This window comes from Ochotona curzoniae, unplaced genomic scaffold, assembly GCF_017591425.1.
Source record: "Ochotona curzoniae isolate NIBS_2020 unplaced genomic scaffold, NIBS_Ocur_1.0 contig_2723, whole genome shotgun sequence".
Classification (NCBI taxonomy): domain Eukaryota; kingdom Metazoa; phylum Chordata; class Mammalia; order Lagomorpha; family Ochotonidae; genus Ochotona; species Ochotona curzoniae.
In genome coordinates, this window is record NW_024465573.1 from 23412940 (window position 1) to 23425242 (window position 12303).

The 12303-nt window shown below is 47.7% G+C and overlaps 1 protein-coding gene across 2 annotated transcripts in view; it reads right to left on the reverse strand.

Moving 5' to 3' along the window:
* Window positions 1-2942: 2942 nt before the first annotated feature.
* Window positions 2943-12303, reverse strand: part of SIK3 (SIK family kinase 3) — a 214000-nt gene continuing 204639 nt past the window's right edge. For both annotated transcript variants that reach the window (XM_040976992.1, XM_040976993.1), the window contains 4 exons: window positions 7724-7887; window positions 7287-7419; window positions 5371-5534; window positions 2943-4685 (listed from right to left, as the gene is read on the reverse strand). In XM_040976992.1, the coding sequence (XP_040832926.1) occupies window positions 5386-5534; window positions 7287-7419; window positions 7724-7887 (446 nt within the window). In that variant the 3' untranslated portion in view covers window positions 2943-4685; window positions 5371-5385. The remainder of the gene's footprint in view (window positions 4686-5370; window positions 5535-7286; window positions 7420-7723; window positions 7888-12303) is intronic.

The window sequence follows — 12303 nt, forward strand, 5'->3', positions numbered from 1 at the left end:
CTGATCACAGTCTCTGCTCTGCTATATGCGTAATTCCCAGAAACACACTTGCATCGTCAGCTCAAGACCTCAACTTCTGGCAGCAGAAGTGGAAGGCGGCAGGGACTTCCTGTTTCTCTACACAGTCTTTGATGTGAGGATGCCAAGGTGTGGGACGTTTGATTGAAGACTGCACTGGGCCTAGATACCCATGAAGCTGTGCAGAGAAGGCGGTGGCCGGGGTGAACAGTCTTCCAGGGCTGAACCTGGTCATCCCAGCTGTCCGAGGTTTAGACAGGGATGCAGGTCAACTGCTTTGTGTGGAGCAGGCCAAAATAAGGTTTTTTTTTCGGGAGGGGGAGGTTGTTGGCACTCAGCTCTGCTGGCATGTGGGATTCTCAGCAGTTTACTAGTTAGTCCACTAAGATTATTATTCCTCTGATTGCTTTATTACTGAAAAAAATTATGGCTCACAGTGGGATCTAGCATTTGTACAGTTCTTCAGTGGTCAGAACACCTGCACAGTCCATGCAGCCTGTTCCTGTACACCTAGCAGTTAGGTTTTACCTTTGTTTTTCTGCCTGTGAGAAAGCCCAGAGATGTTGCAATCTGCCCTGCATCCCTCCTCAGCTTTTAGCACTGAGTGCTAGCAGAGCTGGGAAGCAAGAGGTCTGATCCTTTGATGGTGGTCTCCATCGGGAGCTTATTGGCTTTCTGTCTTAAGGACTTTAGGCATCAAGGCAGGAGCATGTGACCAAGAATGTGGTTGCCTTTTTGCATGTACTGATTTGCCAAGGTCGACTCTATTCCATTGTAAGACAGCTGGTTTCCGCTGGTCCAAACACCTGCACTATTATTCTGGAGAGGAAGTCTTTCTGGACAGAAGCCCAGAGACACCAACAAAAAACCGTGGGACTCTGTATAGTGCCAGGCTTCTGCTAGAGATGCAAGTACCCGTGGACTGGACTAGTGCTAGGGGAGATAAGAGCCCTGTTCCCACTGCCTGCATCCCTGACCCCCAATGCTGGGGTCTCCAAAGCAGCTAGCTGTTTCTGAACTAGGTCATCAAGTGCCAGCCCTGATGTGCAGAATGCAGCTCAGAAGTGGATTTTGCTCTGAATTATTGTTTCACAGTCCACGTCTCAGCTACTGTGATCAGTCAGCCTTGGGAGGACTCTGTCCCTTGGCAGGCCTGGCATTTACCAGATACTCATCAAATGCTTGCTCGATGAGTGACACAGGTACAAGGAAGGACAGGTCACCAGACTGGCAAAGGGTGAGCTTGCAGGCCTTAGGGGAGGAGGCTCAGGAAACTCGCTGAACCTTGGAGCAGCCCCTGCTCAGGACATTATGCTGGAGAGCACCTGCTGAGGACCAGGATGCGAGGTGAGCCGGAGACTCTGACAGAGCAGGGGAGAAAAAGATGCTCCCCACTCACTATTTCCTGGATGACAATTTTGTTGCTGCTCTTGTGACAGAAGGCTAGAGCAGAGCCTGAGACAGAATGTTCTAATATAGTGGGCATGCTTCTCTCCTACACTCCACTTAAGAGACAAAGGCCAAGACACAGCTCATATTTGATCCTCAAGAGGGAGGCACAGCAGCTCCCTGAGCTCTTATCTTTGCAGTTGCAGTGGGGGTGGGGCCTGGCCACGAGTCAGAAAACTCTCAGAAGGCTCCGTCAACATGGCCTCTGTGATCCTCAGCTCAGACATGGCCAGGTTTGCACAGAGACAGTGGACTGCAGTCTCAGGGCAGCTCCCCTACTTCTAACCCAGAGGTTATGCTGGCTGACCAGGACGGGGTGGGACCCAATGCAGCAGCAATGCCAAGCTACTGGAAGGATTCTCCCTGAATCCACAGGCTCACCTGGTCCTGCATCGGGGCGTGTAAGCACAGGATTTCTAGAAGGCTCTGAGAAGGATCTTTTCTGTCCCCTGCGGACTCAAAGCTTTTAAAATCCACCCTCTCAACTTCCGGTGTTGCAATCCATTTGTTCTTCCTACAACAACAGCCACTGGCTACCTCTTTGGCCATGCTTGAGACTTTGCCTGAAATCCTACCCTGCCCTTTGGAGTCCAGGGAAAAAGGAGAAACAACAGGAAACATTCCCCTGCTACCTTACCATTTCTTTGTGTGCATCACATCACCGGGCTCAACAGGGCCGCTGCAGAGAGGCCCCATCGCCCTGTGCTTTCAGCATCTCTTTCCCTCTACTTGTTCCCAGGTAGCCTTTCAAGGAATGTTTCCTCTCCAGCTCAGCAAACTCAGACGCACCCTTCCGGGGCTAGAGTCCATGCTGGCTGTCCAGCAGCACAGGGTGATGCTAAGTCCAGGTTTCTACCGACAGCCAAGACGTGATCGTGAACCCTCTGGACCCAACCCTTAGGCCCGGGATTGCTTCAGTCTCCAGGGCTCCAGTTCCTGCCTGCCTGGATCAGTCGCTGAACTAGACTCTTTACCACAAGGCAGATACATCAACCTAAGAACATAATCTGGTGTGGATTCTCACAGGATCCCACTGCCTGACTCCGTTACTAAGTCTTCAGACTCAGTTACCATTCCTTCCCCCCAAATATAACAAAAGCTCATAGCAACTGGAATCTGTAGTTTTTTAATCTTTTTCAGTTCAACATAAATGAGAAAGGAAAAAAATATTTCTGACAACTTCGAAGAACAGAAATAGGAAAGTATAGTATATTCATATACATTCAACATATACTGCGCATTTTGGTTACTACAATACAAAGCAATGTTTTTTGTTTTGTTTTTTTAAAGTGTAGTTCGCAAGATGGCACGGTTAACAGGCTCGCTGGCTTTCATCTGCGCAGTTGCTGGAGGGTGGCAAGCTGCTGCTTCACACGCCCAGGACCACGTCAACAGATCAGGCTGAGCCTGTGGCAGCGGCAGGGCGAGTTGGGAGGCACCAGCTTTGGAACCAGCCCGAGAAGTCTAACAGTAGCTTTTAGGGTTTTCTTGGTATGCCCCCTTCCGGTGAGTAGCTGGTGGCCTCCCTCCCCACACCAGTGGAGGGGATGAGGGCCCTGCTGACAGGCCCCTGCACTGCACAAGCCCACCTGAGGGCTACGGGGTCCAAAAACCAAGCTGCCATGGTCAGGGAAGCAAGGACAAGGCGCATGGGGATCCTGCCAGCAACCTCAGGATGGCCATGCCGGACACCCGCTTTCTTCTGTGCAAATTCAGGACGAGAGACGAGGAAGGATGAGGGGCCTTTCACTCTCCGTTCCCAGAAAGGAAAGTCGAGAGTCACAATGTGTAACGTCTCTCTTTTGTTTCTGAAAATGAGAAAGGGATGAGCCAGATCCTCTCTCAGCCCCCAGCCAGCAGAGAAGACTTTGGTTTCTAACAGTGAAATCAAGATCATGACAAAAGCGAGAACTAGTGCAGAGGCGCCGCTTCAGCCGGGGCGAGGGGACGGCCGCGTCGGCCGCTGGCGAGGGGAGGAGCGCAACTACGATGCCTAAAGAAAACATTCTGAACAAAAGGTGCAAGTCACAATGCAAACACAACAGAATCTGCTTCAACAGTTCTCTTGGAAATAAAAACTCCTTTTGTCTTTATTACTAATAATAACAATAATATCCGCATTTATTAAAAAAAATTCCTACATGATCAAGAATTAAAATGTAGGGGCTGAAGATGCGCAGAGGGGGAGCAGTTTAGGAGAGAGGCAGGACCCAAGACAATCTATTTTTGCCCGTAACAAAGAGACCAGAAGGGGACAGCAAGAGTGTCTGTGTGTCTGTGCACACGCACACACACAGAGAAAGCAATCCTCTTTATAGCACAATATAAAAATGAGAATGCAAGGTGACAGAGAGCACAGTGCGCCACATGTGGGTCTTCAGTCCGCATGTAGAACCAGGACGGGAAAGGCAATGGGTTTCCCAGGCCACAAGGGGGAAGCTGTGCTAGACACCAATGAGACGCTCAAACTGAGCCATTCTGTCTGGAGACCCAACGGCTCCAGATCATTCTCAGCCTCTGTGCTAAGGGACTGAGATCATCGGGGCTGAGCCACACATTTCCCCCATGGATTTCTGCATTCCACACCTGCCTGGGTTCGAGGCCTAGGGTTTCTCTTTCTCTGCCAATGCCAGAGGCCATGACCACCACCTCTCTCCGCTCCCCAGCCACTGAGATCCAACAGGCTGTTTTCCTTTACTATCTTCCTCTGCAGGAGATGAGCCACGGACACGCAAGCTACTCTGTGGATACAGGCTGGGAAGGGGGTTGGAGCTGATCCCCTGGCCTCTAAACTCCTAACTGCTCAGTTATCCTGTCCAAGAAAAGGGAAGGAGGTGGAAAGAGTGGGGGGAAAGACAAAGAAAGAAAAACACTTCCAAAGCAAAACATGCCCCCCCAAAAAGTACAAACAAATCCAAAAATTAAACAACGACAACAAAAAAAACCCATCAACATCAACTCAAATACACTAAATACACTTTCACAAAAGATGGAGAACATGGATTTCCTGTTTATTTCCTTCGTGTCTTGGTCATACAAGCAAATATGGCAATACCGCCTCAGAACCCAAAAGAACAAAGAGCACACTGTGAACCAAATGTGAGGAAATGAACCATGATATTCTGGGTGAAGAGAAACACAAGGGCAATTTGGCGCAACGCTGCTAGATACTGTTGGTTTAAAAATCAACCTTTTCATTCCCGAGCTGTACACAAAACCTGCAACAAAGCAGAGAGGACAGTTAGTGTGTAGAGGGAAAGACTCAAACACTCCGGCAGGCTCCCTTCCACCTTGGGTCACTGAAAAGCCTAGCATTGCTGAAGCCCGGAGATGCACCTGCCAGACGGCTTCTAATTATTAAGCCTTTTTAGGCAGAGGTTTTTCAGAGGCAGAATTAACAGTCCCTATATAGGCACCCTATACATGACTCCAGCCAAACCAGTCAGCTTACCCCTTTCTACCACTGGCCTCTCATCACATATTTCCTCTGTCTGGACTAGCCCACCATTTGCTTCAGTAGTCTTAAAAATATGGCTGGCCAAGCATTCTTGCTGGGTTTCATCCTTCAGGTCCATGCCTTATTATGCTGGTCAGAGGTCAGTCACCTCTGTCCTTTGGTGCTACAGCTCACTAGTCTCAATGAGGGTGACAGTACCTGTAATACAACGTGGCAGGTCACACGTCTGAGCCCAGGAATGAAACCTAGGGACCAAGTCATTAGTTCTAAACCCACTATGCTCATATCCCAAAACTAGCATCGGACCAGTTGGTGATAAGAAGGGAAGATGTAAATGCCGTGCCAAGGGACCACTGCACTGCCACCACACGAGGATTGAAGCTGCTCACTGGCCCGGCTGCGGGTGCTGGACCACGTGGCTGGTGTGGCCCTGGTGTGGGCGACACTCACTCTGTTCCTTGCTACACGCCTGCCTGCTCCATGCTGAAGGAGAGCTCGGGGTGCTTGTAGCTGAGCAGAATGTCTGTCATGCACGTGGATGGGTAACAAGAGGAGTTTACGTGCTGGCTGCCGTCACTCTGTTCGTGAGCCCCCAGACTCACTGCACATTCTGGAAAACCAAAGAGAACATGTGAGATGGGCAGGGAGCAGAGCAGGGGTGTGAGGGGATGGGGGATGAGGAAAGAGGGGGCAGAGTCTCTGAGCACCTACAGCCCTCAATTCCAGCAAACAACGGACGATCCTCAAGGGGTTTAGTGACTAAGGCTGGGGCCCAGGAGTCTTTCCTTATTCTCTAAATGGCTCATTTCGTCATTTCTTCTTCTTTTTTTTTTAAAGTGCATATTTGAAAAGCTGAGTGACAGACAAACAGAGGCCTTCCATCCACTAGTTCACAAATGCCTGCAACACTGCTGTCAGGCCAGGCAGGAGCCAGAAGTGAGACATTGCATTTGGGTCTCCCAAGTTGGTGACTGGGACTCAAAGTAGTTAAGCCATCATTTGAGATCTCCCAGGCATATTAGCAGGAAGCCAGATGGGAAGCAGAGTAGCTGGGACTTCAACTCAGGTGCTCTGATATGGGCTGTGGACACCCCAGGCAGCAACCTAGCCAGCCGCGCTGTTAACACTTACCCCCCAGTTTCCCTCTTTTCCTTATTCTTTAGCACCTTTAAGCAGGATCAGTTGCAGCACAGAGGTAAGAAAGAAGAACCTGTTCCTTCAGAACAGCCTATTTCTTGGAGTTGGTGTTGTAGTGCAGCAGGTGAAGACACTACCTGTGATGCTGGCATCCCATATGGGCTCAGGTTCATGTCCTCCAATCACATCCCTACTAATGTACCTGGGAAAGCAGTGGATTGTCCCAGTGCTTGGATCCCTGCGCCTAAGTGGAAGATTTCCATGAAGCTCCAGGCTTCTGGCTCTAGCCTGGTCCAATCCTGGCTGTTGTGGCCATTTGGGGAATAAACCACTGAATGAAACATTTCTCTCCTCTTTTTTCTCTCTCTTTCTAACTCTGCCTTTCAAATAAACATTTTTTTTAAAAAAAAATTAAAGAATATTTCACCTTCCTTAGGCTGAAAGACACAGTAACTTCAGGGTTGGGAAGGGCCCACTCCCGGGCACTGAGTGTTCTAGTTATGTGTTAAGCACTTTATCCTCAGCAGGATACTTGACCCCCTCATGGCACAATTTAGGATGCAGTCACTATTACTTTTGCCTCCTTATAGACGAGGAACTTGGGGTCCAGAAAAGTTAAGTGCCTTATGTGTAGGGCTTATAAGGAGTCGTGTCCAGGGCCCGACGCAATAGTGTAATGGTTAAGGCCCTTGCCTTGAACGTGCCGGGATCCTATATAGTCGCCGGTTCCAATCCCTGCAGCCCTGCTTCCCATCCAGCTCCCTGCTTGTGGCCAGGGAAAAGCAGTTGAGGATGGCTCAAAGTCTTGGGACCCTGCACCTACGTGGGAGATTCGAAAGAGCTCCTGGCTCCTGGCTTTGGAATGGCTCAGCTCTGGCCATTGCGGCCGCTTGAGGAGTGAATCATCGGATGGAAGATCTTCCTCTCTGTCTCTCCTCTCTGCACATCTGCCTTTCCAATAAAATAAATAAATCTTTTTTTTTTTTTCAAAAGTGGTGTCCATGTTTTACCATTTTGGCCCGCACCTTTGGACTAGCTCTCAGGAGAGCAAAAATGCTCCATTAGAACATAATGCCTTCTAATTAGAGGCAGTCACGAAAGAGCCCGCTGGGGCTCTGCTTCTCCCTGAACTCTCTGTACAGAACAGGGAACAGTTGTGGACCTACACAGCAGGAAAGCCCTCTCGCTGACTTCTCTAGTGTCCTCTGTCCCTAAGGTCGCTTACCCTCACTCTCCCCTTCTGGAAGCTGCTGGCTGCCCATGAGTGAGGACTGACTGAGAACAGCATCTGACATCCGGGCAGAACTAAGGGCTTTTCCAGCCACGAGACTCATTCCTGGCAGGTTATCCAGCTGCACCTAGAAAACAATTAAAGAAAGACATATAAAGAAAGGCTCCAGAGAATGTGCCAAGCTCAGGTGCCCCTTAGTTGTTTTCCTCTAGAAGAGTCCTGACAATGGGTGAAATAAGAAAACACCCCAGGCTCCTTCTGAAGTACCAAAGGGGTATGCTGTGCTTTGTGTTTTAGACACACATATATATATATGACCCACTTCGGTGCTGTTGGTGCTCTGAGAGGAGCTGAGGGACACGACTAAACTGCGTTTTCAAGTTGAGATTGGCAGGATCCCACCTCGGAAGGGCAGCAGGGCACCAACATACATAAGCGTCGTCGCTGTTCTGGATTGTGTGGTGTCTCTGGAGGGTCCGGGGCCGGTGGTGCTCGCTGACTGAGGGCCGTGTTGGGTATCCAAGTCCGTTGTGGTCTGGCAGCTCCATGGCTTGTCCTGGAGAACTTCTATCCATGCAGTTCCCTAGGACAGACTCTGAGGAGACAGGGTAGAACAGGGTCAGCGGGGTAGAGCCTTCCAACACTGCAAGCTCCCATCAAAGAAAACACGTCTGGCAAGGGGGCAATAAGTGAGGGTGAGGACCAGCACCTGCTTGTTTTCACCCAACTCATGCTCAGAGGTGCCTGGCCTGGTCCGATTTCTTTTCTTTTTTTAAAAATTTATTTTACTTTCATTAGAAAGTCAGACATACAGAGAGGAGGAGAAACAGAGGAAGATCTTCCGTCCAATGGTTCATTCCCCAAATGGCCACAATCACCAGAGCTGCGCTGATCCAAAGCCAAGAGACCAGAACCTCTTCTCTTTCTTCTGCATGGGTGCAGGGTCCCTAGATTTTGGGCCATTCTTGACTGCTTTCCCAGGCTATAAGCAGAGAGCTCTGGAAGTGGGGCAGCTTGGATTAGAACCAGTGCTCAAATGGGATCCTGGCATGTGCAAGGCGAGGACTTTAGCCGCTAGGTCTCTGAACAGATTTCTACAGGAAAATGCGAGTCCCTTTATAAAAGGAGGCTGGCTGGATCACACAGAATCTTTTTTTTTGTTTATTCCTCTGGAGACTTGGCTAGGCTCTATTCCCAAACCCAGATTCACAGAAGGATGGGTCTCTTGAGCTGTTAGAAACCTCTTGCCCATGAGGATGGCTGGCTTCCATTCTGTAGACACCCCTTCTCTCCTTTCTTGGCTGCTACTTCTGTGTTACATCGTGCTCCTCTCCTTTCTACCCTTTTAACTGTTGCTTTCAAATCCTTTCTAAGCGAGATCTCTTCTCACTTCTGTCCATGACCTTCCCTCCTTCCACACATTCTTGGACAGTATCTTTCTACATCCAAGTCCCCAACTATACTGCCTTTTAAGTTTCAGATTCCCAATTCCAACGATTTCCTACAAATCCTTTTTTGGTTATCCAACAGGCACATGATTCTTCCCATGTCTAATTGCACACCCACTAACTTTCCCTACAGCCTGCTATTCCTTCAGATATTGTGGTTTGGGTGCCTCATTTTCTTAAGTGTCTAGATAAAAACTGTCAGTCACTACTGGTCTTGTACTCTTGTCCACAACAGCCTGAAGTCTATAAGCAATCTAACAAAGCTTGTCATTTTGGCCCTTCTTTTCAATCTAACTGAAGCCCTATTACCTCTTGCCTGGACTACCATACTTGTCCCCTAACTGCCCCCTTACGACTACCCAACCAAGATTAATCTTTCCATAATCAATACACTTCCTTTCACAACATGTCACTGGATATCTTCCAATCAGTATTGCACATTCCATATTTTAAGTTCTACTCAAATGGAACCACTTATGATTCTTCCCCACCCATCTACAATTCTGTACACTTGCTCTCATTATTCCTTCTACCTTGGAAATGCCTGATTTTGCTACTTGTATCCATGACAACTCAAATCAACTCATCCTACGAGGCTTACCTCAAATGTTGTCATCTTTACAAAACTTTGTGGCATACAGAAATTGTTTCCTCCTTTAAACTTCAGAAGACTTCAGTAGTCTGACAACTTTAACGTTATAGCATTAAGGCTGGTATGAGTTCTCTGAGGGAAGGAAAGGACTGAATCTTGCGCATGTCTGTGAAGCATCCATGTTCTAGAATGTTGCCCTTTATCCAATATTTAATCATTTTTAGAACTGCTGTTAATAAATGCTCTCTTACTCTGGGTTAGGAGTGGAGCTTGAAGAGAAAGCAGTTTAAGAATGGGTATTCTTGATTAAGTATGATTGAGAAGAATCTTGGAATCAACACCTGGGACGGTAGGATCCTCTTGATAAGTAGCACTTTTGAGTCAAGAAAACTTGTGTCTTGGACACGTTATGCTGGACTGGTTCTTGAGTAAAAGGTCCTTGGGCTTATCTCTAAATGAACCAGTCCACGGCAAGTCCAAACTTAAGAATTCTTAATAAGACATCCAGCTCTGATGCTAACTGTGCTGTTTCAATAGCTGTTTGAACACTCAAAGTCAGACAGCCTGCCTGAGTGAGTAAAGAGTTGTCTGTCTTTACATTCAACGGATCTCCTGGGAGGATCAAATTCTGGCCCAGACTTAGGGGTTGAGGTAGGACTGGAAGGAGAAGAGAACTGCCTGACATGCACACTGCTATTAATGCAAGGCATTTCAGTGCAAGGGGAAAAAAGCAGAGGATGGGAGAGCTTCCCAGCTACCAAGGATAAAGACAAGTGAGAAATCTTTCGAAAATTCCCTGAGCAGTGAGGTCAATGGAACAAACAGAAGCCAGCTATTTTGCTACTGAAAGCCAAAAGCCAAAAGCCTGTGGAGAAAGGAGGATAAAAGAAAACCTACACCAAGAGTTGCTTATTGAAATTAGCTCACCCATCTTACCCACTCAGCCCAATTTCTGAAAGTGGGCACAGCTCACATGTTGGCCTCAGGGCCAACCAAAACCACTGGCAGGAAGTGGTGCAACACTGGCTCTGTGGGAGTGAGGAGGTATTGATTCTCTCTGCTAGGCCAAGAAGCCACATGAGGAGTGGCTTCTTACTCAAAAATACTTTCCAGTTCCTACATTCTAAGCCCGAGTAAAGATAAATGCAAAATTTCACAGCTGCCTCTCCTTTTTGTTCTCTCAAAGACAAACATAAGCACTGTCCTGTTTCAATATTTTTTTAAAAGGATCATTGTCAAACAGGAGGGGATGGCAAAATTAACAAGATGTATGCACCTGGTGTGAAAGCTCAATGGCTAAATCCTCACATTACAAGCACCAGGTTCCCATATGGTCACCGGTTCTAATCCCGGCAGCTCCACTTCCCTTCCAGCTCCCTGCTTGTGGCCTGGGAAAGCAGTCGAGAACAGCCCAAAGCCTTGGGACCCTGCACCCGTGTGGGACACCCAGAGGAAACTTCCTGGCTCCTGGCTTTGGATCAGTTCAGCTTCAGCCACTGTGGTCACTTGGGGAGTGAACCAGCAGATGGAAGAATCTTTCTTTCTCCTTCTTTCTGGAAATTGGCTCTGCCTTTCAAAAAAAAAAAAATTGAACAAATCTTAAAAGAAAATTTATACAGTCCTGGCTCTTTCCCTTCTGGAGACCTCAAGTGCTTTTATTTTTCTATCATGTAGCTAAGTCTCACTCTCCCTCCCTATTTCTGAATTTGTTTTTATTACTGAGAATGGGATTTTTCTTCAAACTCAAACACCTACCCTCCTTGTGGCTCTGCCTTTGGGAAAGTCACATAGATCTGACCCTCCCTGTGTATTTGCTTCTTAGTCTTCAGGTCACACACCCACAGAACTGAAAGTAACACTAAGACATAGGAAGTTCTCACTTTACAAATTGCATGCTGAGCCTGCCTGACCAGCCCCTCTTATCCCTCAGCCCAGCTCTGGGCTCGGGGAGACTTCCCACGGAAGCAAAGTTCTCTAGCTCCCCTGGATCTCAACCTGTGGATTTAGAAGCCACTCTGCAGCTGTGTAGATAGCTTAAAAAGAACTTAGTATTCTGTAAAAGTTCAACAGACCTAAATTATGTCTACTCATTTCAGAAATGTTCCTTTTACGTGGATGATGGCCTAACATGCTAAAAACAAATAAGGAAATTGGTTTCATCACAGAACCCTACTTATAGAATGATGGGGACAACTGACCACACATTAATAAACAAATGAGTCACTAGAACTTTATTTTCAGAGAAACCTCTGATTTAGGAGAGAAAAAATGTGATTTAAAAACCAGAAGTTAAAGTAGTACATGAGCAGGAGCTGGGAGGCTGTCTGTGCAGGTTTCAGTATAACCAATGGGTCAGAGACATGGAACAGACATGCTCAGAAGGTACAAAGCAGCGGCAAGGAGACACAAGGAATGTAAGCCTAAGAAATCAGAATTCTGAGGTCAGGATGCAGCCCCGTCACCACCAGAGTGAATGGACTTGGGTCACATTTAACCTCTCCTGGCCCTGAGGTTCCATGTCTAAAAAATGAGGGTTATTAGGAGCTCAAAAAAGAATACATATAAAGGAGCATTTAATAAACTGTGAAGGCACATGCAAGAAAGGTCTCAAAGAGTTTATGAATATGTGTATTATGAAAAAAAAATTATACATGCAATTAAAATGTTTAGCATTTAAAAATCTTTGCTTCATTTTCCACAACTTCTAAAAATATCCTTGGGCCTACTGCGATAGTGTAGTGGTTAAGGTCCTCGCCTTGTATGCGCCGGGATCCCATATGGGCACTGGTTCTAATCCCAGCGGCCTTGCTTCCATCCAGCTCCCTGCTTGTGGCTTGGGAAAAGCAGTCAAGGATGGCCCAAAGCCTTGGAACCCTGCACCTGCGTGGGAGACCCAGAAGAGCTCCTGGCTTTGCGGCCACTTGGGGAGTGAACCATCTTGGGGAGTGAGGATCTTCCTCTCTGTCTCTCC